The 26,821-nt window shown below is 36.0% G+C and overlaps 1 protein-coding gene across 14 annotated transcripts in view; it reads left to right on the top strand.

The window, feature by feature from the left end:
- CADPS2 (calcium dependent secretion activator 2) overlaps nucleotides 1-25,729 on the top strand; it is a 589,108-nt gene extending 563,379 nt beyond the window's left edge. For 11 of the 14 annotated variants that reach the window (XM_021715440.1, XM_021715433.1, XM_008063867.2 and 8 more), the window contains 2 exons: nucleotides 16,926-17,030; nucleotides 23,829-24,841. In XM_021715440.1, coding sequence (XP_021571115.1) covers nucleotides 16,926-17,030; nucleotides 23,829-23,999 — 276 coding nt within the window. In that variant the 3' untranslated portion in view covers nucleotides 24,000-24,841. Of the gene's footprint in view, nucleotides 1-16,925; nucleotides 17,031-23,828 lie in introns of all 14 variants that reach the window. The other 3 variants (XM_021715434.1, XM_008063869.1, XM_021715437.1) reach the window with 1 other exon arrangement.
- Nucleotides 25,730-26,821: the final 1,092 nt, after the last annotated feature.

The following is a 26,821-nucleotide window of genomic DNA, read 5'->3' on the forward strand; positions in this document are numbered from 1 at the left end:
TGCTATGATTCTCATTCCAGTCTCCACGGACAATTTATCTTGTGTATTAACCTCAAAGTATTAAAGAGGGAAATGATTAAAATCTGTATCACCTTAAAGGCCATAAATTGGATAACCTTTGACTTTTACATCAAATCTGGAAATATTAAAATTACCTCTTGAGGGTTAAAAAAGTTAATATTAGGACAAATATGATGGCATTCTATTCATCTCACAAACAGTTAAACATATGAAACGCTTTTTGCTTAAAACAAATAACTTCAAAAAAGTATAAATAAAAGATGGCCATGCATTTAACAAAGAGAACTAAGTTAATTTGACATATAATCCTAATCTTTTCAAACTACCAAAATAAGAGTAATCACAGCCATCACCACTACTATTTTCTGGGCACCTCCACGTTCCAAAAAATGTGTGAGGTGCTTTACCTATAGAACTTCCAACTTTCTGGGTTAGCTGTCATCATCCTCATTTTATCTTATTTTTAACTGTAAAAAAATTCTCATTCAGAGAAGATAAGTTACTTGTGAAGAGTCAAACTTTGAAACTATGTTTCTCTAGCTTTAAAGTTCATGCTCTCCCTTCCTTACCTCAGAATTTAAAATTTGAAATGATCAAATAGAGTTATGGAAAGAGCGATGTACTAGGAATCCAGAAACCTGAGTTTCAATCACAATTGTGCCATTAATTTTCTGGGTGAGTTTGAAATAGTGATGTTATCTATTTAAGACACAGTTTAGTCAGTAACATAAACTGATGGCATTGGTCTAGAACAACAGGGATTTCTGAAGCTCTTCCAGATTTTTAAACCAACGATTCTTGTCATTTTAATTTTAGAAATGATGACAGAAATGACTGGGCCAGTTGCATAATGAGTCTTGCACCCCAGAGTAGCAAGTTCTAAGTTCCTTTTTGATAGCCAGATAAAAGCAAGGTATCTCATCTAAGAAGCAATAACAAGTGTAGTAGATATGTAGAAAAGAGAGTCTATCTAAAAGAATGACTGTATCATATGACATTCCATATATCTACCGCCATGGGTCTGAAACCCAAATTTTAAAAAATAATTGGGACACATATACTCTGTATTCATGCTAAGTGTTTCTGGGTGACCACGGTGTTTTAACCAAAGGCTATCTCCATCTCTCAGTGGTCATTTAGGCACACACTAAGTTTAAAATCTGCATGTTATGTTTACTTTTTCAATTTTAAAAAGTGACTTATTAAGTAAGAGAAATCTAAAGGAAGTTCTTCTGGAGTGGAAGCAATCATGAATATGCCAATAGAAGGATTTTTACCTTGGAGACAATCTGTCTTACCCAAATATCCTTTTGCTAACATATAAAACATCTTGGTCAGCAGCAGCATCGGATTACAAGTGAAAGTATAAAATAAAATATCAATAAGTGCATCTGATATTAAAAAAAAACTTTTGTCAAATCAAAACCATCTTTAACTTGTCAAATTTCAATATAAAAGCATGACAAAGATTTTCTAATTCTTTAATCTTTTTTTTTTTTTTTTTTTGAGAACAGTGTCTCACTGTTGTCCAGGTTGTTGGAGTGTGTTGAGTTCCATCTTTAATGCCTACTTTGCTGTTTCTTCCCAGGCAGAGAGGCTGCTCACTCTCTCAGGTTGCAGAACATGTAACACGAGCCACGGGTGTCCATGTGTCAGGAGATATGTTGGTACTTCCTTGAGAGCTTTGGTTCTTTGGGAGGGAAAATGGTGATGTTTCAGAAGTCATAACTGATATCTACAGGAATCGCCACAACAGGACCCTCTATTGTCATTTTCTATGGTCCAGCCCAGAATATTACATTGTGGAGGTAATTGAAAATTGACTAAGGCACAGGTTTTTTTTTTTCCAAGATAGAAACTAAACCTACCTAACTTTCTAATCCATTGCACTTTTATTGGGCATTGCCCATCTTGAGTCCCTTTGAAACAATCTCGTTTTAGCTTTTATTTTACTGAAGACACATCAGGGTGCAGTTTTTAATTGGTAAAGCATGCAGATTAAACATCTCTTTGGTATAAGCTGATTAAATATTTAATTGTTGGGGAGTTTCATCTCAACAATATTTTTTTTAATGTTATGATGTCTTATAAAATTAAAAGTAATTCTTTAAATGATAGTTAATCAGTTATATTTGTCCAAACAGTGTTTCATAAAGGATTAATTTCCCAGGACTTACCATGAAAAGAATTCTTACTTTCCAGTAAAGAAACTCTAAATTAAACATTATAAGTAAAATTGACCTCAACTATGTAAGTGAGTTCAATAGCCTATTAATGCTAAGATAAAAAGGAAAAAAGAAAAGAAAATATTGCAAGTGAACGTGCTTCTCAAAATGAAAGTAATTTTGCACTTATATACTCTTGTTTGTCTCTGGACTCTAAAATAAGAAAGCGGGGGATGCCTAGAATTTTTGAGTTAGTGTTTCAAATCATTACCCAAGCTTTTATGTGTGTTAGTTTATTCATTCTTGGTAAAGTCAAACCTGCTATTTATTTAAGAATTCAATTTATTACCATGTTGATTTCCTAAAAATAGTTGAAGTCAACAAAACATGGATAAGAGTAACTACTAGATAAAACTTTCATTCCATAATACACTTAGTTGTGTGTATTTAGAACTGACCGTGTACTTTTTCAGTCATATTCTTTGGGTGAGTTTCTTTGTGTATATAATCAGCCTCTTTATTAGGAATGCAGGCTGAAACTCATTGAGATGGAAGACTTTCTTTGCCTTCCTGCATTTCTTAGAGTTCTGTGATATGACAGAAATCTTCTCATGTGTGCATGCCAACTTAAAAAATGGCATTTTTCCTTCTTTCTTAAATCTTTCACCTTCAAATAACTGGACAGTTGTTTTTTGGACTTTATAAATTAGTATAGACTCCTTTTACAGAGTATTTTCTTTTGGATTTTGTTTCTGTATTAAAAAGTACTCAGGTGCAGTGTCTCATGCTTATAATCCCAGCACTTTCGAAGGCCGAGGCTAGAGAATTGCTTTAGTCCAGAAGTTCAAGACTAGTTTGAGCAGCAAAGTGAAACTTCATCTCTACACACACAAACACACCAGAAAATCAAACAAATTAGTTGGGTGGGGTGACACACACCTGTAGTTCTAGCTATGCTGAGGGGCTGACGCGGAAGGATCTCCTGTGTCCAGGAGGTCAAAGCTGCAGTAGCCATGACCATGCCACTGCTTTCCAACCTGTATGACAGAGTGAGACCACAACTCAAAACAAAATAATAATAAAATAAAATACTGCTACTATTCACATGTCATAGCCATTATTTTCCTTTTCCATCAACAGGAAGGAATGGATGATATACGTTCAGTGATGTGGTTGAGACTGTTTGAGGTGATTTATTTCTAAACATTGTAATGTTGTATGCCCTGGTACCTCTTTGTATGCTAAAAGTCTATAAAAGTTTGACTAATCTCTTTGTTGTATGTATTGTAAGAGCAGCATCTCACTCATTTTACATATTTTAACACTGTTTTTTAGCCGCTTTAACACATTGTTTCCCAGCTGTTGTTTTTCTAATTGTATATTTTCCTGCTTCGTTTTACCTATGGTATTTGGACTCACACTGAAGTTGTTTGACCTATTTAAAAATACCCATAGTCAATCCTGCTCTCTCTATTGTCTTGACTGCCTAAGTGCCATACAGAGCTTGCTCCTTGGTGATTTTTCTTATTCCTCATTCTCTTTAAAGTCTCTGCTCTCGAATTACAGCTGTCGGATTCATTTGTGTGAATAATCCTCATTCTAACGTTAAGTTATTATTTGTAAGTGTAAGAATTTATAAAAGGATCAACTTTTGATGTATGGTATATATGCCAAAACAGCTTTGGCAAGTCCAGACGCACTTCAGAGAGGCCAAAGGCCCTCATTTGAATCTAAGCTGCTGGTGAATTAAAACTTGAGAAACTTGAGATAAGCGTGTCTAATTGCCTAAAAGAAACTCAACAAGAAAATGTATGGTAGCTTGTTGATCTTATTGCTTTGATAATTCCAAAGAATCGCCAAGAAATATGTGGACTTCTTACTTAGATTCTTGAAATGTGATCATGGGACACAATTGTCATTTGGCACATTCCCAGAAATACACATCTTTGCATGAGGCACCTGGACATATGTGGCAGGTCTGGCAGAATCAGCTAATTAACAACACAGGCTTAAACAGGCACCTCATCTGGCAGTGCAGTTAGTTGCCTGATGGTGCTCAGCAGGGTTTGGTAGTGCTTTTTATTTTTCTATCCTAATGGTCTGCTGCCCACCTAATTTTGCCTTATTGTCAGTCACTACTTACCGCAGCTTGGGGCCCTCCCAGGAGGCTAAATTATTATCAAAGGATTAGGGAGATGTCGCCTTGCAGCTCTGACATTTCTGATTACTTGTCTATGCCAGAACACTAATTAGCTGTGACTAATTAAGAAAAATGTTCCTGCCATAGAAAACCATTTAAAAGAACTGAGAAGTAGAGAAGCAATTCAAAAGCTGAGCAGTGCTCAGATTTGCTGATGCTCTTTAGATTTCCACCAGAGCCTTAACTCACCTTTAATTGTGCTCAGAATAAAATAAAATAAAAAATCCCACATGCAAACAGATCGGAGATTTTTGCTTGAATAGGGAAAAAAAAAAAAAAAAAACTATTGTTGATCACCCAAGCTCTCTTAACAATGGTAAGTTTGTCTTTGATGGATGGAAGGTGACAAAACTTTCATTTTTGTGGAGAAATTTTTCTAAACACCAACTGTATTAAATGAGCATTTGCCTTCAACCACCCAGGCCAGTACAAAGGCAATAGTCATTGAAGAAATTAGAACATTCTCTCTACAGATTTTATAAAAGACAGTTGCGTTTGAAATAAGCAAAGTGCTGAGCGTCTTGAAAGTTATGTAGTATTGCTTTCGTGCCTCTTTCATCTTTAAGATGGTCTGGAAAATGTGACTCCTCCATGCAGAGCCTGTGACTTTGCATGCCTGTACTGCAGCCAGCCACAGAATGCCTTGTTAATGGAAATGCCCAGGCCTCCCCTGAGAATGGCATCTCTGTCAGTTGACTGGTGCAATGTTTTCGTAGAACTGATAGCAACTCCTCTCCTTCTCTTCAAGTCTAACCTCATAAGCAAATGACACACGTGGCTTCAAGGCCATTTTCTGTGGTTGCTTTTTATAACCTCTGCCCCTTCAAGAGAGCTTGCCTCTGCAAGCTCAGCACCGTCCACAAGTGGGCACAGCAGTGGCAGCCAGGTCACCATTGTTAACTAAATCCAACTAAAGAAAAAACAATCTATGTAAGGAAGCAGCTATTGTGGAAAAATCATCATTAACTGTGAGTACTGATTATATGGATAGGAAACCATAAAAAATAATTTTCAAAGGTTTTTTTTGTTTGTTTTTTGTCAACATCTGAACTCTAGAGCAAGCTCTCTGTTTTCTGATCTCAGCCCAGCCCTTGATAAGAGATTGTCTAAATTTTGCTACCCTGATATGGGCAAAATATTTTGTTGGGGGAAAAAGAAAGTTCTCACCCCTATCTCACCTACATTCTTCATGCTGATTTTTTTTAACCTGTTTCTCGTTTTCTCTTCAGTGGAAAACAAAAAGCAGGTAGCTGGCATCCTCTAGGGAATAATCCTTCCTGTATATGAAGACTGTTATTAAGGGACCTGTCATACTTGTCTACTCCAAGATAAATAAGCCCTATTTTTTAACTTCACTTCATAGGCCCCCTTTTTAGCCCTTTAATCATCTTTGTGCCTGTCCTTTGAAACGTCTCAAAGTGTTCTCTGTCATGCTTAGGGTTTAGAGTCAGGGATAGGATGTGGCGTTTGTATGTGGCTAAACAAGATTCTTTCAAGTCTTATTCCTGTATTCATTCTAATAGATAATGTTCCCATACTTTTGCTTTACTGATATCCATAAATTTGACTCTATATATTTCCTGCATCTCTTTGTGTTGACTTTCCTCTCAGTTACTGCCAATCTTAAAAATAGGCCATAAACATATGTTCAATGATGTAGCGTTATCCATTCAGTTGGCGTTTTGCATGTGTAAGGTCTAGAAAACAAATCCACTTCGCCAATTACTATGTGTAAGGAATAGTATTGGTGAATGTTGGAATTAAAATATTACACTTTGGCTTTGTCCCACATCGTTGAGTATCCCTGTCACAATTACTCAATAGGATTCTAACTAGAATAGGAATTTGAAAACCCTGTCGTTAATCATTTATTCATTGAACCTGTATTTTCAGAACCTTTGTTGAAGACCACGCACTGTGCTAGAAGCAGAAAATATCATATTAAACGAGACAGACCAAGTCCCTTCTGATGACCAAAGGGTCTTTTTGAGAAATTGTTAATTTCCACAGAAAATATTTCATCTTCCATCTGCAGAAGTAAATATTCACAGAATTTTTTTTCAAATGGAAGTACTAAGGAGAACTAAAATTCAATACCCTTTAAAATACATAATAGTGGTTCTCTATGAAATTATGTTGTATTTATATCTCTCGGTGTTTCTAGTGGATAATTGGAAACTTGTTAAAAATTTTAGTGCTAACACTGGCCAGATGTAGAGGCTCACAACTGTAATCCCAGCACTTTGGGAGGCCAAGGCAAGAAGACTGTTTGAGCCCAGGAGTTTGAGACCAGCCTGGGCATTGTAGTGAAATACCATCTCTACAAAAACTTAAAAATTCAGCCAGATGTGGTGGTACACACCTGTAGCCCCAACTACTGGGAGGCTGAGGCTGAAGGACTGCCTGGGCCCAGAAGTTCAAGGCTGCAGTGAGCTGTGATTATGCCACTGCAGGCAAGCCTGGGTGACAGAGTGAGACCCCAATTTTTAAAAACAATGTTTAATGCCAACATAAAGTGTGTATCTAGTTCTAGTTCTTGCATCAAATCTCATAACTGTGAGATAGAGCACACTCTCTAGTCTTCCTAGATCCTTGCTCAAAAACCAGCTATATCAGCTCCCCAGAGAGCTCTCTTATTCCCTCAGACAGAAATCACCATTTCCACAGCGACAATATTTGTCTGCCTTTCTTTCAAAACAGCTCACAAAGCCAATAAGTACAGAAGGCACCCGGGACATGTTGCTTAATGGTGAAAATACACAGGCAGCACAGCCAGTTATACCTCCTAATATGCTCCACAGCCTCAGATAACCCCCAGGAATGGACACCAGCACACCTGAGCACAGATATGGATGGAGACAGTACCCTGCTTGAAAGACAGTTTCTGGGGGGGCTAAGGACATCCAATCCCAACTTGTAGTGTTAGCATATCTTTTTTTTTTTCTTTTTTTGAGTCAGACTCTGTTGCCCAGACTGGAGTGCAGTGGCATGCTCACAGACACCGACGCCTTGAACTGCTAGGCTCAGGTGATCCTTCGGCCTCAGCCTTCCATGCAACTGGAACCACAGGCGTGCACCACCATGTCTGTCTAATGTTTTGATTTATTGTAGAGACAATATCTTGCCATGTTGCCCAGGATGGTCTCGAACCCCTGGGCTCAGGCAATCCTCTCACCTAAGCCTCCCAAAGTGCTGGGATTATAGGTGTGAGCCACCGACCCCGGCATGTTAGCATATCTTTGTGTGTGAGTACATATATGAAGACACTTATATGTGTACATAGACATGGAGGTTTACTAACTTATAGTACTACTTTCTTTTATTTTATCCATCACCTAAACTAAAATTAGACTGCCACATTTGAGTCCTGTGTTAAATTTTTTTGTTGTTGTTGTTGTTTTGTTTTTTTTTGAGTTGGAGTCTCACTCTGTCTCCCAGACTGGAGTGCAGTGGCCGCTCCCGGCCACCGCAGCCTCAACCTGCTGGGCTCTGGCGATCCTTCCGCCTCAGCCTTCCGAGTAACCGGGATTACAGGCGCGCGCTACCACGCCCGGCTAATTTTTTTATTTTATTGTAGAGATGAGGTCTCCCCTGCCCAGGTGGGTCTCAAACCCGTGGGCTCAGGCAATCCACTCACCTCAGCCTCCCAAAGGCGCAGGATTACAGGCTGAGCCACCGAGCCCGGCGTTAAATTTTATAAAATTATTTTAGTTTAGATTCAAAGGATATATGTATATGTTTGTTACAAATTATATTGTGTGATGTTGAGGTTTGGGCTTCTATTGAGCCAGTCACCCAAGTGGTATTAAATTTTCTTAGCCAAATGCAGTTGTTTACTTTTCAGTGATTTCAGCAACTTTAGCATTTGTTAAATTATTTTTCTGTTAATGAAACAGGTGATTCAATTCAACAGTCAATCTGGCTCTGGTATTCAGCAGTCCTTTTTCTATTGAAAAGCTGCCCTGCTAATCATATATATATATATATATATATATATATATATATATATATCATTTTATATTTACAAATGTTTAAAAAACATTCAGCCCTTTAGTGCAAATGGAATGCATGTCATATGCCAGACATTCTGCTAAGGGCTAGAGATAGCAATAAAAATCAGATTCCGTTAATGCCCTGTGGATAGTCACAGCTGATTGTAGGAGACATGCATAAACTACATTATACAATATTTTTATAGACACCTGTATAAAGCTCTGGGTGTAGAAAATATGTGAGCCCCAAATTTTACCTAGTAAGAGATAATATTGGCTTCATAGCAGAGATAACGGTTGAGCTGAGTCTTAAAGGCTCACATGAGTCTGGTCAGGAGATGTGGCTGGGAATAAAAGTCCAGAAAGAGGAATGGGCATGTCCAGATACCAAAGGTACAAAGAAGCCCAGCACAAGTCTTCAGTTTGCTGAAAATGGGTCCCATGGGAGTACATGGGACTTGGAGACAGAAGGGTGGCTGTTTACTCCCAGCCTTATGGCACTCCCAGAAAATGATTTTGGAATGTTTCCCATTTTTCGTAAGGAAATTGAAGCAGAAAGACCTGCTAACAGCTCATTCTCAGACCCAGGTTTCATCTCGAGGGTAAGTGGTGCCGTTTCATAGCAGTTCCAGGAGTCCAAAATGTTTTTATCTAGAGCCTACATTATTGATTCAAAATGTAAGATTTGCCAAAATTTTACATACTGTATTCACAATGAATCATCCAAAAACAGATGAAAAGGTCATGGAGACCAAATGAGTTATTCCTAAAGATGATGTTATGTGTCCCAAACTGGTACATACGAAATTATACCTGGATCCATTCCTGAGTCAAATCAAATTAGAAGAGTATCCAAAACAGTATGCAGCCCATCACTGGTCACAAAGCATCGGGGGAGGTTATGGGGGACTACTGATGATCTGCAATTTTCATTTTCAAATTACTAGTCTTTTAGCATCAGGAAAAGAATCACAGAATAAGTTTGTAAAGGCACTTGCCTATTTGATGATAATAGACAATAAAGATCAGTATTGATTTTAATATGCTTCATGTAGAGTGGAGAAAGAGGTAGTTTAATATTGTTCTCAGAGCATTTTGGAATGAAGGGAATTTTGGATTAATGAAGTGGTAGTGAACAGAAAAGGCCTTATGTCATTCCCAGTTCATGGAATTTGTCCTGCTATATTCCTTATCTTGTTATGTAACTGACAAGGAGCTAATTCATCTGGAAATTATTTTATTGTATTCATGCAATTTAAAAAAGAGAAAGTATGAAACTTCAAAGATAGGGAAGTTTTTTCAGCATCCAACAAGCATTTTTTAAGCTCCTACTATATGCCCCCCCTCTCCTTGTTAGCACTTTTTTACATTTTTTCTTCCTTAACAGACATTATGATACTCAAAATTTGCAAACTGTCTGATGGAGTTAACAAATGAAAATCTCCCTAAATATCACTTTATTCAACATGGAAGAAAATGACATGAATCAAATGCTTCTCTGTTCTGTGTGTAAAAGAAAAAAAAAGATAAAGAAATGAGCGAAGGATCTTTTTCCACATTGCATTTTTTTTGTTACAGTAAAGCAAATATTTTTCAGTGCTTTTAAGGATAATAGTATATGGCACTTTAAAACAAGTTTTAAGAAGAGTTATGAGCTGGACATGGTGGCTCCTGCCTGTAATCCCAGCACTTGGGGAGGCAGAAGAGAGAGGATGCCTGAGCCCATGGGTTCGAGACCAGTCTGGGCAACATAGCGAGACCTCATCTCTACAACAAATCAAAAAATTAGCTGTGTGGCGCACACCCATGGTTCCAGCTGCAGTGGTTGAGGCTTCAGTCGCTGTTAGCATGCCCCTGCACTCCAGCCTGGGTGACAGTGAGACTCCAAATCAAAAATAGAAGAGTTAGGTAGGCGATGCATCCTAATAGGGAATGTGATTCTTCAAATAATTTATTTATATTGCATATTGCATTATTGAATTTACAGATACGTTTGGTCTTTGGAACTGTAGATTGCTTCAACTTGCAGGAAAATAGGATAAGCTTTTTTAGGAAAACAACGAATAGGCATCTTCTGTATTCGTGCACGATCCTATGGTTATAATGACTGTCAGTAACTGTAACCACCAGGAATGGTAGAGATTGTTTTCTTTATTTTCTTCTAAAAGCACCAAACTATTCTTAAGAATCAAAGATTTCATTGACAAAACAAAAAGTCAGGATTTTTTTCTAGAGGGAAATAAAAGTAGTTGTTAGCACAGACTCTGGAGCATAAATGTAAGATATAAATCTTCACCCTGACAATTACAATATTATTTGTAGAAACTTGAATAAGTAAATGACTTAATTTAAACTCAGTTTTCTACCTATGTAAACTCAGGTCTCAGATATGCAAAATGGGAATAATAACACTCATCTCATCAAGGTTTTTGTAAGAATTAAATGAAATTTTAATTGATTCACTTGAACTTCCCAGGGAAGACAGAGAAAATATCAAGATGCCTTTAAAATCAGAGTTCATAAAATATGATAGTAATGAAAATAACAGTATCTGCATGCATCTCATAGTTGTTTATAAATCTCACTCATTCCTTTTTTGGGGGGGTGAGGGGGTATTGAAGTCTCACTCTGTCACCCAGGCTGGAGTACAGTGACATGCTCACAGCTAACCGCAGCCTCTACCCCCTGGGATCAGGCTTTTTCCACCTTAGCCTTCTGAGTAGCTAGGACTACAGGCATATACTACCATGCTTAGCTAATATATACTTGTTTTTGCAGAGACAAGGTCTTGCTATGTTGCCCAGGCTGGTCTCGAACTCCTGGGCTCAAGCATTCTTCCTGCCTTGGCCTCCCAAAGTGCTGGGATTACAGGTGTCAGCTACTGCACCTGTCTCATTTATTCCTATTATATTTTATTGTTTCATTTTTATAATATGTCTGTACTTTGTTGAGAGACCAAATTAATAAGTTAAAAACAAAATAATAGACAACAGAAAGTTCTGGAACTCTAAACTTGTAATTTTTTTTATTCTGGAAGAATAAAATTGTACTGAGGCAGCATACAGAAACAAAATAACAATTTGACTTTTCTCTTCCATTCATGTTTACAAGAATCACAAGCTCATCATGCCATTTCCTCTAATAGTCAAACTCCGTATTTCTATAGAGCAATAAAATCTTAATATTTTAAAAATAAATACATATAATCCATCACACATTTTACAGATGAGAAAACAGGCTTAGAGAAGGCAAGTGACAGGCTCTATCAAGCAAATAGTAGCATAACAGAGGCTCTCACTACCTGCTTTTCAAGGTTCGGCATTCATATTCAGATGCAAGTCTCTTACCTTTCTCCTGAGGATTATCTCTGGGTCAAGTTGGGAATGTTGATGGGTGTGGGTTGGATTGAACGCCTCCTGTGTTTTTAACTATACTAGACTGGTTTCAGTTTTCCTTAAATATAGCTCTTAAATCTATTCCAAGGCAACACAAACGTCACACTTATAACTTTCAAAATGCCTGTGCTTTGGGGGTCTGTTTCATAGGACCACATATGATAGTTTCAGTGGCATGCCTCAGATAGAGAGGGAGAATATTGGCATGATTGTATTGACCATTACTATAAAATTTGCATTTGAGCGTTTAGAAATGGGAAGTGAGTGAAACAAAGCCATTAATTTAGTTACATTAAGTAGATGTATGAACTGTTTACAAAATGAACACTCAATGTATAATGAAGCATTTATATGTACTTTTTAATACACTGGTGAAACTGTGGGGCATTCATTTTTCTAAACACTCCAAAGCTACTAAATGAGCCTAAAGGATGGCTTGTGTTTATCAAACTTATCAAAACCTTCGACATTTAAAAAATATTGTTTGTTCTTTATTGGATTTAATTTGACATGTAAAGGTACGTATTTTCTAAGGTAGGATTTTCCAGGGTGCTGTTTCATTTCCACCCAGTGACTCAATTCTTGTCAGACAGTTTCTCTTGAAACAAATGAAGAAATACACACATCATCTGGAAATGTAGCATGCTGTGTTTTAATTCACTAAAATGTGCCAGTTCTTTTTCTGTTTCTGTTGTTCACCTATTAGACAAGCAGAGCTCGAGAAGAATAAAAATCTGTCAGCTGGTACCAATTCATAATCAATAAAAAACTAAACTCTTAAGCAGAAAATGTATCACAGATTTGTGCCCTAGCAAAGCAGTTATTTTTACCTTGCCATCATCAGAAGCCGCATTCTGACAGAAATCATTTGCTTGAAGTAGTCACGATGTATAAGCCCTATGTGGTCTTGTGATTCAGATTTAGGAATATCAGCCTTAGCGGGTCTAAAGGCATTGTGCATTAGTGTGTATTGAGACCTCATTCCAGGTGGCAAGCAGCTGGACTTTTAAAAAATAAAACTTCCAAAATAAATGCAAAGTGCTTGTTTCCAGGTGATAAGTGTTATATTTAATTGAATCATCCTCAAAATGTGATAATTTAGGCAAAAAGGGAGTTGTGCATATTTAATATATTTGTTTTGTATTTCCACTAGTCAACTGAATAATGAAATTCCTTAACTACTTCTCTTTAACTTGCATGAAGAAAGCACGGTATGTTGCTAAATCTCTTTTCACTAGCTCTGTGGAGAAACAACTTTAATCCTTGTTAGAAAATTGCCGAGTCTGGGGCTGACAAAGAGCTCATGCTTGTTCTATTGTTTGTGCTCCCCGGCCCCAAGAGCAGAGCCCTTTACAGCTGCGTGGATCCCGCCCGGCTCAGCTGCACTATTTAGGAGAGGAGGTTTGTCAATTTCTATTGACAATGGAAAGAGTTTTTCAGGGCCTGTAGCAGTGCTGACACAGTTGGGGATCAATGCCAGTCATTCAGACTGCACCCTCTTTCATTGCTTTGGTTTGTTAATTCAAGACTAAAGGTCCACTGAGGGGGTTCAGGGTGTTTAAGAAAGCTGATGAACTGTTTAAGAAAGCTGATGAACTGCAAGCGTTTATAGCCCTGGTGTGGCAATTTCCATAGTCAGTGGCAACTCCTGTCACTGAGGGAGCTGTGTCCTTGTTGACCCTCTTGTTATTAAAAATGCACAAGTGCTGCGCTTCTCAATATTTCAACACTCTTTCATTGTCAATACCACCTTCTGAGCCCTTCAGCTTGTTGCTTGCTCTAAAGATCTTCTTAGATTGGGTTTGAAAACTTCACCTTAAACACTAGATTAGACTGATGTTCTGTTTTCCGTGCTCCTGTTGATTTGTTGAACCTTCCCAGGGCTGGAAAGCAAGTAGCAGCTTGATGGGGAGACGGGCTGCTAATATGATTTACCAGTCTACAGTCATGCACAATAAGTGTGAATAAATACAGGGGTCTCACAGAGTCAACCCTAGCCTTTCCTTTTCTTCTATTTTTGCTTTAAAAGAGATATCTCAAGAAAATGAAGTAATGCATGCCCTTACAGGAGTTGAATGAACCACAAAAAGAAGAAAAAAAACCATATTTTTGTTGCTAAAGTGGTAGGCTGCAGTCATGGATTGATGTAGAGAAAAAATTGTAAAATATACACTTACTGTTTTATTCCTGGGTAGACCAAAGCAAAGAATAAAGCAGTAATGCTCAACCCACGACTTTAGGGAGAGCTGCGATGCCCTTCCCTGTCATCCCCTGAAGGGTAAAGTGAATAGTCAACCAAATGGTTTTATAAAATTAACTTTTTCTGAGTGAAATGGCATTTCTAACATGCAAACTTTACTGGACATTCAACTTTTTCAATATTTATTTATTTAGCTTTTTGGGGGGTTGGTTTGGTTGAGTAGAGGGAAACGAGACTAAAGAAAACATGCCTTTGACTTTCTTCTCATATATGGAAAAACGGGAGTTAGCATATTCAGTACTCAAAAGGGTATTAATTTTAGCATAGATATAAGAAAATGCTAAGGGTTTCTGTTTGGTGGCTTTGTTGGAGCGGAGGGGGGCCACGCGCATGCACGTGTGTGCGTTGTGTGTGTGTGTGTCAAGTTTCATCATACACAAGAAAGAAGCAGTCATAGTGGGATTTTTGTTGTTGTTGTTGTCCATTCTTAGTAGCTGAATACACTCTGAGTTAAGCTACTGCTTTCCGTTTGCTTAATTTAGCCATAATTCCTCTTCAGAATGCTCTGAGTTAGGAACCAAAAAGATACATTTTTATCTGATAGGATAATTTTTTCTTAGAGATTTTTTTCTTAAAGAACAATTATTTGCCTTCAAAGTAAGATGATGGTAAAGTAGTTAAGCAAGGTACTTAACAGTCGTTCTTTTTCTCTGCTTTTATAGATAACTTTAAATCATATTATTCTCCAAATTCTTTTTCTCTAAAATTATAATTTTGGCATTGTTTTAAAGAAGTTATTGTATTAATGATTTCTGTGTTACATTATATATCTTTTCAATTATCACTTAATCATAAGTACCATTTATACTAATGGAAAAGTGAAGTTAAATTAATTTTAAATTATTTAGGGATTTTTTAAGAACATAAAGCTTCTTGTGGAGTAATCTTAAGAAACTGTTTTCATTTCCCTCAAATTTATACAACTAACCACGAACATAGTAACTGTACAGTCTAACAGATTAAATAGTATGTTCTGCTAAGCTTCATACAATGCATAATATTATTTTTCTCCCCCAACACAAAAGAAAAATTTACTATCTCATAATGGATGGAGTCACATCCATTGTAACAATATTTTCAAATTATCTGGAGAGTGGTTTGCTGAGGAAGATCTTCATTTAGTATACTTATATTCAATATCACCAATACGTGTGAGTGTTTATCTGTATTAAAATAGAACCCAAGAAGTTGAGGCTATAATTTCAAATAAGGAAGTATAGAATGTAAATCATGTCAGAAGTTAAAATGTGTATCTATAAAATACTTTGAGATTTAACATGTCAGCTAAAGTACTGAATTTACTAGTGGTTTATTGTTTAAGAATTTGGCCGTGTAAATATCTTAATTTATAAAACTTACTGCTGTTATTTTTGCATGTCCTGAAGATTAAGAAAGTCATCATTACAAAGGAGCAAAATTAAGTTATAAATAGCATATTTTTAAAAAATCATGATCTGTCCCACATTTTATGAACTTGAAAATTTTATTCATTCATTTGGTTGATAATATCTAATAAATCAGTTGTTCATTTAATAAGCCCATCTTATTTTATGCATGTTCGGTGTACTAACAAATTGTTAGAAATCAATATGATGAAATGTGAAACTCATTTTAATGTAATACTTTTTCTTATTCTAGTAAAGCACTAGAACAATGTTAATAAATACAAATCATGATGAATTTCAGACTTGGATCACTTAAGAGTTCTCTTAGCAGTTGAATTTACTTGTTTTATTATGTGGAGGGAAAAAATGGGCTGTGTTTTTTCTGTGTTTGAATACCTAAGAGTATATGCATACACATCTGTGATCTGATCTGGCACCATGCTTGAGTATACGAGCAAGACGCAAGCTCTCTTTTTCAAAAACTCTTTTGTCACTTATTAAGTGCTCAGTGGACGTTGAAATGTTCACTGTTATCTGAATGAGTGGCATTATTCTTTTAATGTTACCTAAACTTAACACTGGCACATAATCTCTGAATCCCTTAAAATGACACCTCTAATGGCAGATTGTTGGTTTTGAAAAGAGGCACAAAATTTCTTTTTTTCTTTTTTTTAACTATACTCACAGACATTATATAGGAGCAGGAAATTGCATTAGAGAAGAATTTCAGTGTTTTCAAGAGAGTTGTAATAAACAGAGAAAAATGAACCCTCCCACAACACTTGCAAAATGGAACAAATCCATTTCTTTCATAATTTGATCAACTGACATCTGTTTTGTGATTTTTTATAAGACATAAGAATTAATTCCATCTTGATAATAATGTCCCTTCCTAAGACCTCACTAAATCTTTATTTCAGGTGACTTTAAAACAGCTTGCTAAATACTTATCAGCCAAAAGAAGATAAAGGTGTGGTTGAGGATTACTGTTTAGTGAGTTGTAGGGTTTTTTGCCATCACTCCTTTAAAATGTTATTTTTTACTTTCTGGTATTGACTGCGTGCCTTATGGTGTAAGACATCATCTTTTTTCCCAACATGCAGGCCAATAGAAAATGTTCCTTTGAAAATAATTCAGCTCTTTTTTTTTTCCTGCTGCTTGGCCGTCTATTCAGTCCCATAACATGTATTTAGTACCCATTGTTACCTACAAATTACAAAGCAGGCCACTAGGCTGCAAAGTGCAAAGACACTGTTTCCATGAATATGTTACAGCTAAAAGACTGTAATGTTAATTCATGTAAAGAACAGCCTGGGTCAACTTAGCAGATTTTCTAGCAAAACATGCAATTCTGTTAACAGGAAATGATAGGCTTATTGACTTCAAGTGCTGATCTATGGTCATTTCAGAGTGTTTCATTACCCCCTCATTATCGAATCTGTTAAATGAATATCGCCAAGGTTTTCTTTTTTGTTCTCCTCCTCTCTGCCCCAACCCTTCTTTCCAGCAATGGTACAGCAGTTCCATGAAAGTCATTTGCGTATGGTTGACTGATAGACTAGATCTTCAGCTTCATATTTACCAACTGAAGACTCTCATCAAGATTGTGAAGGTAAACAAAATGTGTTTAGATATGAATTACCCACCAAGCTATAAAGGAATAATGGCAAGATTCTGACAAAGAAGAAAATTGTATTTGATATAAGTGGATGAATCTAAGCACTTAAAAAGCATCACTTAGCAATGATGTGCTGCTGTTTACTTTCATTTTTAATTAGATTACTAAATAAATTAAATGTATCTTTATTGTGCTAATAAATAACAGATATTTGCTAACATTAATCACATTTCGAGATTATGGACATAAAGCCCATACAAATTCACCTGAATGTAGTGGGTCCACAATAATTTTGCATTAATTTGCTCATGGAAAGAAGTATTTCTCCTAATACATTTACTTAGTAATACATATCTATTAGGACCATAAATTGTTGTGAGGGCTTTTGAATTGTGTTTGTTGAGAGAGTTAGGCAAGTTTCAGTTATCTTATTCTATCCTGGTACAAAAGTCATGCATTGTCATTGCCTGAATTCTTTTGGAAGCATGGTCCTTATGTGTAAAAGATCATTGAGTTTGAGTGTTGGGGACTGTCCAAAACTATTAGCATAGATGTCGTATAAGTTCAGCAAGGCCATTTTGACTTTTGCTCTCCAAGAGAAAAGATAATGACTTACATGTTATTTGATGTGTAAGGGCTTTAAGATAATAGACTTATTCAACATAAATATCTTTCACAATTTGTAAATTCTAGTAGAGGCACAAATTCTAGTAGAGGCACAAAAGGTTAAACTAGGGCAATTTGCCCCTAGTTTAACCTTTTCTTAAAATTCAGATAGAAATTCACCTGAGTGTAGTAGGTCCTAATGACTGAAAACATAACTCTAAGCTATTGAGAATCAACTGTTCCTTCAAATGGAAGACATTTACTTCCATTTTACTACCATTTATTAATGATACATATGTTTGTATGGGCCCATACATGTAATGTATATATGTGCACTCGTGTATGTATGTGTATATATGCATATATGCACAATATACATGATAGTTCTCAAAGTGTCTTTCCTGACCTAGCTTTATCAGCATCGCCTGGAAACTTGTCAGAACCACTCCACTCCAGAGCTACTGAATTAGAAACCCAGAGGGTGGAACCCAGCAATCTACAGGTTAATAAGTCATTCAGATTATTCTAACACATGCTACCATTTGCAAAAACAACCTCTGTGTTAAACCATTAAAAGAAATGTATAACTACATTAAAATATTTTTCATTATTCTTTTGGTTCCTGCAGTCTAATTGGAATGCAGATTCTTTCTGTTCCATAGACACACTTGTAATTTGTTAGAAAGGCCCATAAACAGGAAAGTTCTGTTCCAGAGTCAGAAACTGTCAAATCTATAGGAACATACAACCAGACCTACAATGTCACAGTAGCAGCGATCATGATTGGTCATAAATAACAAGTAAAATTATAGCCACCCACAAAATTTTAATACTGTAGTTGCACATTACATGTCACCGAAGAAAATGCCTTTGATCCAGAACACGTCTTACTTAGTTCAGCAAATAAACCTTGTTATTTATTTCGTAAAGAAACTGAAGGAACAATATGATATATTAATATCTGGCTTAGTTCTCCATGGTTTCTTTTTTGTTTCTATAAATGTGAGTTGAAAAGCTTTCAAATAAATTTGTTTTTCATAAAAGATAATCAGGATTATGTATTTACCTCTAAATATGAGGGTGGGACCCCCCCCAAAAATTTATTTATAAAAAATTGTATATTTATTCTGACATGCTTAAACTTCAGTCAACTTCAAAGTACTCTTCATTTGATGCCATACACCTATCAAGATGCTTTTTCCCATGCTCAAGACAGTTTTTGAACTCACCGATTTTGATGCCTTTTTAGTGCTTCTGCCATTTTTATTTCACCTCTTTCACATCAGCAAAACATTTCCTTTGAGGACTTTTCATCTGGTGAAACAAGCAAACAAAAAAAGTCACTGAGGGGAGAGCGGGTGAATAGGGAGAATGGGGCATGGGGATCATGCAGTTTTCGGTCAAAAGCTGCTGAACACTCGGGACAGTGTGGAGCAGGTGCATTGTCATGGTGGAAGAACCAGTCACCTGTTTGCCACAAGTTGGGATATTTCTTCCACATATTGTGACGCAATCTTCTCAGAACTTCCAGATAAAAACTTTGGTTGGGCCAGGTTTGGTAGCTCAGCCTGTAATCCCACGCTTTGGGAGGCCGAGGTGAGTGGATTGCCTGAGCCCGTGGGTTCGAGACCCGTCTGGGCAACTTGGCGAGACCTCATCTCTACAATAAATCAAAAAATTAGCCGGGCATGGTAGCGCGCGCCTGTAGTTCCAGCTACTTGGAAGGCTGAGGCGGAAGGATCGCCGGAGCCCAGCAGGTCGAGGCTGCGGTGGCCGGGAGTGTGCCATTGCACTCCAGTCTGGGCAACAGAGTGAGACTCCAACTCAAAAAAAAACAAAAAACAAAAAAAAAACTTTGCTTGACTTGATCTGGAGAAACAAATTTCAAGTGTACTACAAAGGGCTCACCCTCCAAAAGATAATTCCAGTCTTTATGGGACCGCCCCCATATGTGTATGTTATGATTGTATACTGTGATTAATATTAATATTAGCTGGTTATCCTTATGGTAAACCATATTTTAAGCTATTTGCCTACTGTGTTCAGGGTGTCAGAAATTACATATTCAACTGATTGGCATTAGTTGATAGATTATTAAGCTCTTTATTTTGTTTTAAGAATAAAAATCTCCATATTTTATAGCCCATTGTTTGTTTATTTCAAAGTTATTCCTTTTCTCATATTCATACATATTTACAGTTAAAGATCAAGCAACAGTGAAATTGAGCTATAATTGACAAAAGTTGGATACATTCAAGATATGCTATGTGACGTTAATTATGTATTGTATACTTAAAATTCACTAAGAGAGTAGATATTAACTATTCTCATCAATGACTATATTTGCATAAAAGAACAATTAATAATTTTATGAATTATATGGTAGACATTTCCATTCTACTGTAAGTCAATCATTTTATCTTATTTTTTAATATATCCATCATATGACCATCAATAGTCAAGCTTGATAAATATGAAATTAAATCCCATGGATGTTTGATTTTTCCATGTTTTCCTTTTCACAAACAAGTCTCCAAGCTCAGCCAATAGGTTATTGGGCTGATACTTTTAATCAAAGCATAGGACTCTATTTAATAATTTTAAATGATTATTTTCACAATGAAAAGGTGAATAAATAATATAATGTTCTCATTATTTGTTCTACCTTGAATATAAACAGACTTTAGCCAATTTCTTACATAGATTCATCATTTTTCTACACTTATATGATTTTGTTCATAACAATCATCTCCCAGTGAATTTAAGAAGCTATCAAATATTACATATATGGAATCATGGAGGCCCATAAGCAGGCTTTCCTTCCATCCAGACCATTAAACTCTGCCTGCATGGTACAGCAAAGCAGTGCAGTCTACTCAAACCCACACAACTCCTACTCGACTCCAATGGTCTACTTCTTACGCACAGGCATTGTCATTCCTCTATGCCTGTGGAGATGCAGATGCCATCAAAATTTATATAATAGCCAACTTTGCTCTCCAAAGATACTTATACACTATTTGGTTCATTCATGCTGCTGACTAAGAAACAAAATCCAGTAAAATTTATACAAAAATTAAGGACTGTGAAATTATCTGCAAAGTTTTAACATCTGAATGATTTATTTGGAAAGGGGGAAGGTTGGACCTTCAAATAATGCTTCAAAATGATTGTTGAAATTGTGTTCTCCCTAGTGTTCACATGGCATTTAAAAGCAGTTAATATTCATCAACTGTCTCTTTTGCTAGACGAAAAGAAGATAAGTGAGCAGCACTCTGTGGCAGGCACTTTTCTTAAATAAGAGCCAACCAAACCTTTGTGGCAGTCACAGAGAATGCCCAAGTACCAATAACACTTTATGAATTATAAAGAGAAGGAGAGAGGTAGTTATTGCTTGCTAATAGACCAAGAAAGTGGTCTTAATTGTATACAAATTAGAAAACCTTCAGGACTACAGACTCACAATTCAAATCTGTCCTAGCCAACTTATTGATAATTAAGCTAAGTCAAAGGAAAGTCATTTTAATAAAATAAGTAGAACTCACAAACTCAGTATATAATTGTCAGTGAGACAATAATACTTAATTACAGTATTATTTATTAATAATATCTATAGGTGAATATTTTGTGTTTGATATTTCTAACAAATAATAAGACAGTTGTAGGAATAAACATAAATGTCTATGATAATAATGACATATATATTAGTTACCCAATTATCTAGACAAAACGTACCTCTCAGTGTTATTTTATTGGTTCTGATGTAAATGACCATGAGTTTTGTTGTAAAAGAATACCACCTTAGCCATAATAACTCATGACTTAGAATAAGTTTATTACTACAGTCATAATATGCTTATTCAGTTTAGAAAGAGTATGTAAAGATAATGAATTGTATGTCTCTTAAACCATTAAAATGTAAGTGAAAAAAGGCTTGGTCATCTATAAAAAAAATCTTTGAATCTAAATTTTACTTGCTGTTGAAACACTGCAGCATCCTTTCAAGTTCAGTTTATTTTTAAACATGATAGAATTTACAAGTATGAACTTTATTTATATCAAGTGATTATCCAAATAAAAATGTATAATATTCATTCTTCATCCTTAATATTGACATTATCAGTTCTAAAACTTGAAATAGTATCATGGAGCAAATATCGGGGAAAGAAGACAGGAAGATAAAATATGAAAATACCATTGGTGCCACTACCTTGAAATGGTTGCTCTTCTTCCCAGAAGGAGACAAAGTGTGTATGTCAAGGACTTTGTATGCCCTGTATCGACACTTACCACTTCATGTGAATAAATACCTTCAGCTCAAATGTCTGAATATTATAATGTTTCTCAATGCTATGATAGTAGTGTATTATAAACATTTCTTTGTTCAGTGAAATCAAACATATATTAATGTCAATTTCCAGCTAGTTGAGTTATGATATTAGGTCATGAAGTACAATACTCTTTCTTCATATTTGACTTTTGCATCTATTAAGTGCAAGCAACAACAATAAAAGCAGCTACCAGTAATCATTTACAGCAGAGTAGTAGCATATTAATATGCACTGATGCTTTGGGCCAGCCCACTGAAGTATGACTACTTAATGGTCTAAATCTAACATAGGACAATACAAGAATTGTGAAAGCTATTTAACATTAAAAATGACCTTAGAGGCCAGGCACAGTGACTCACACCTGTAATCCCAGCACTTTGGGAGGCAGAGGGGAGAGAATTGCCTGAACCCAGGGATTCAAGACCAACCTGGGCAACTTGGCGAGACCTCACCTCTACAGTAAATCAAAAAATTAACCAGGCATGGTGAAACACGCCTGTAGTCCCAACTACTTGGAAGGCTGAGGCTGTAGGATCTCCTGAGCCCAGCAGGTCAAGGCTGCAATAGCTGTGAGTGTGCCACTGCACTCCAGCCTAGGGGACAGAGTAAGACGCTGACAAAAAAAAAAAAAAAAAAGACCTTAGAAGTGCTTCCACAGAATGGAATATATTCTTTTGTTCTGTTTCCCAATTTAACTAACTCTGGAATTTTTCTTCAACTTTAAAAATGAGTAACAGGAAAATACCAACCTTGCTCAGTTATGGAAAATCATATGTGAAGAAAATCACACTTTCAAAAGTGAGCACAAGGGAAACTGTATAGATTAATATTTTCAGTGCCACAGATGAGTTTTGTTGGGTTTTGTTGTTGTTGCTGTTTACAGAATAATTGTAGAAACAATAACATGGTATTTGTTCTATTATATTTAAATGCCCAAATTATAATTTTTTGTTTTACAAAAAAATGTAAATACTTGCTTTATTATCCTATCTCTGGAAGCCTTATTCCAGAATTTTGCACTTCACATCCCAAAAGAATTTCAAAAGGAAAGGTTAAAATTCACAGAGACATTTAGGTGTACACACATTTTTATCCAGAGGTACATGTAAATACATTTTACAGTTCACAAATGCTGAAAATGTAAACTCTCTTTACTGATAATAGGATTAATTATCTCTGTCCACACACCTGCCCAAAAAAACTAATGCATGTTATAAAATGAAATGTTTTTTTCAGTATCAAAGGAAAGATTTCTCAATTTTAAAAAAAAACTACGAATTTTTTCTTATTAAAAATGTATGTAAGTACACATTTTTGCTACAAGTTATTCAACTAGTAAATTCTGTGCAATTAGCAAAGTTTTGGGGGAAAGTGAATTTGTCATCTGATCATCTCAACATTTGATTTATTCATAGTAATTGTAGTTTGAATATCACTATCCAAAGTCTCTCATTTCCTTTTCTCCCCCAGAAATACACCAACACCATGATTGGCATGGACAGTCACATGAACTCATTAGTGGATTGTCCAAGATCATTTTTGAAATGCCAATTGAACATATATACATATATACGTATATATGCATATATACGTATATATGTAATATAATCAGTAAAATAAGTTTTCATTTTCAGCATTTGTGAATTATAAAATGTATTTACATATACCCCTGGATAAAAATTTGTGTACACCTAAATGTCTCTATGAATTGTAACCTTTCTTTCTGAAATTCTTTTGGGATGTGAAGTGCCAAATTACACACACACACACACACACACACACACACACACACACACACACTATGTACATACATATCATCTAAATTATGTAAGCAAATTCTCTCTTCTTCCCTAAGAAAACCTACAGGGACTTCCGATTGCAGGGTGTATTGGAAGGAACACTGAACAGTAAGACATACGATACTCTCCACAGACGTTTAACAGTAGAGGAGGCCACCGCATCTGTTTCAGAAGGAGGAGGACTTCAGGGCATTACTATGAAAGACAGTGATGAAGAAGAAGGCTGATAACATAGCTCTGGAGAAGGAAGCGGGACCGCGATTGACATTGTGAGGGTTTTTTTTTTGTTTTGGTTTTGGTTTTGTACCTTGTCTTTGTAATTATGTTTATTGTTTCAAATAAAAATGCTTGTATTTCTTTTTGATTTCTTTAAAAAGTAAACATGAAAATAGAGTTAAAGGGGAAAATGTCAAGTTTTTTGTTGTTTTGGTTTTTTTTTTTTTTTTTTTTTAGACGAAGATCATCCTCTTTTGTATTGCTTGGCATAAAAATGAACTTCAGTTCTGTTTGTGATTGGAACCTGACTTTAAAAAAAAAAAAGATTTGACCTTTCTTTGTAATCACATCAATATAATGTTCTGTATGTACAATGAGATACATGTTTCTCATAATACAACATTGTGAAAAGCCACTTCTGATCACTGCACCAACTCTATCGTACCCTTGTTTAAATGGTGTGTACATTACAGATTACAACTTATGTGCAAGACTTGTTTTGTACTTAATTTACCATTGCTGTGATGTGTGTTAAAACTTTAATCTTGGTTCTTACTACTCCAAATTGGACTGCAGGTGTATTCCTGGGCTGAAACGACTGCCAAACCCAAATATAGACTAGATTATCCAGTGGGTTTATGTCTTCTTGAACTTTTCTTCTTTCAAGTATAAGAAACCCCAAGGTGTGTGGTGGTAGCAAGTGTGCTCCCACCAATATACCATATTCTCCTATTCCTAGGTATAACAGCTTGCAGGCAATAAAAATCCATTTGGTCGTATCCACTTCTGTATTTATTAGACTTGTATAGAGTAAATACAGTAAAAGATGTTTGCAGTGTTTCAAACATCCCAACTACCTGGCTCTGTGTTTTTGTTTCTTGCTTTTTTGTCTTGTAACATTTTTTTCAACTAAATGAGTAAAAGATATTAACACAGTGCTTTGTACCTAGTAGGCACACACATCTATTAAAATAATTAATTACAATGGCAGCATATTTCTGTAGTAAAATAAATTATACTTCATACTCATATATTGCATATTATTAGTTAAGTTAGAACTTAATGTTAACTAACAATAATATCAACAATACAAATAATGTTAACCAGCAAAGTATTTTCTTGCTAGACTTTGACAGAAAATTGTACTATGTTTTGTAATTTCCCAGTGAATTACTTTTGCAATTTTTCCTAAAATTTACTGGTACATTCACAAGTAATTTTTAAATGAAATCAGTTAATGCAAAATAAGTGGAGGTATCCCTGAATTTATGAAAACTTTTGTTCCAGAACTTTAGAAGTGAAACAACTTGAACCCCCAAATTTGTTCTCTCATGGAGTTATAAATGGTCACTAGATTCCCAGGCTAGCTCACACACACAAAAAGATCTATATAATCCATCGTTATTATATAGTATTGTTTTGGCTCATTTTCTGCATCAAAAGGATAAGAAGATAAACATAAAAGAAAGAAATTTCTTCCTTTTTCTGAATTACAGACTCTACTGACTCTATTTTTGAAAGGCAGGTTGCCTTGGAATGCTCTTTCTCCCTTTCTTCTCCATCCTCGCAGCCAGTACCCACCCCTTCCTTCCAGCCCTTGAGTGTCCAGGTGTGCTACCCTAAACTCTGGCGTCCCCAATGGCTCACTCGCCAAGCTTGCCACTCCACCACAGAGGACTCTATGCTTGGAAATTACCTACCCTTCTTTTCCTTCTAGTGAAATGTCCATTTACTTGATACAGTTCACCTCTGCAAAACTGACCATTTTGTCCTGAATTGTGAATAACTGATGACCTCCTTAACCCTACTGAAAGACTGTCTTTTTAAAGGGAAAAAAAGTGTTGACTCAAAGAAACGATAACTGATAGAGCTTAGAAATAAAGAAGAAAGGCAGACGTTGCAAGGAAGAGTGGTGTGGAGAACATCTTGCTGCTGGTCTGGCCTGTTTAACCTGCTTACTGGTCAGCCTCTTTGAGCTTCTCTCCAGATTTTGCTGTTCTTTGCTTAGTCCCATCTACACCCAGAGCAAAACTGATTTCTAAAAGCCCTGTCTCTCCCCTCATCCCCAGTGGCTCCCACAGCAAGGACAACAGCAGTCAAAGGCAGGTGATGAAGCTCCTCACATCTTTATGACAACTAACTGGTCTCATCTTTGAGCCACAAAAAAGCTATGTAAATAAAAAAATGTATAAAGTAACCCTGAAAAAGAATGAAAAGTGGTTTGGGGGTTTTTGCCCAAAACCCACTGTAAAATTGCACTAACTGCAAATCACTAGAAACGACTTAATAAATTGTTCATTGGTGTGTATAACTCAGGATGAACACCTAAGCATCTGTCTATTAAAGGAAGTCAAGTTTTACGTGGTGTTATTCTTCTTAAAACGTTATTTGTAAAAAGACGGATTTAATGGAAAACCTAACAAGTCTTGCAGAAGCTTTGAAAAGAAAATCATATTTAACTCAAAAGAAATAGTTCTATACTTCTCATTGGTTTGAGGGAAGGGCAAAAAGGCATATTCAGTTTGGTAGTGTTACAGGAGAAAACTAATACCATCTAATTTCCAACCGGAGTGACTTTGTTAACACGTCTCGAAGGAAAGTGTCTCCAAACACTTGGAGAAATAATAATAATAATAATAATAATAATAATAATGCCTTTTCCGGAAAGGGAAAGAACCTTACAGAACCTAATGGAAATCTCCCGGCTCCAGCTGTGGGTCGTTCTGGTATTCACTGATTTTTCCACTTGAATTCCCTTTTGTCCTGGCTCATTGTCCCTCTGGTAAGAGAAGGGAGTTCCCGCTACTTTTGCAATCAACGCCAGCGCAAAGTT

The sequence above is a fragment of the Carlito syrichta genome, unplaced genomic scaffold (genome assembly GCF_000164805.1).
Source record: "Carlito syrichta isolate Samal-C Ts95f unplaced genomic scaffold, Tarsius_syrichta-2.0.1 Scaffold307112, whole genome shotgun sequence".
Classification (NCBI taxonomy): Eukaryota; Metazoa; Chordata; class Mammalia; order Primates; family Tarsiidae; genus Carlito; species Carlito syrichta.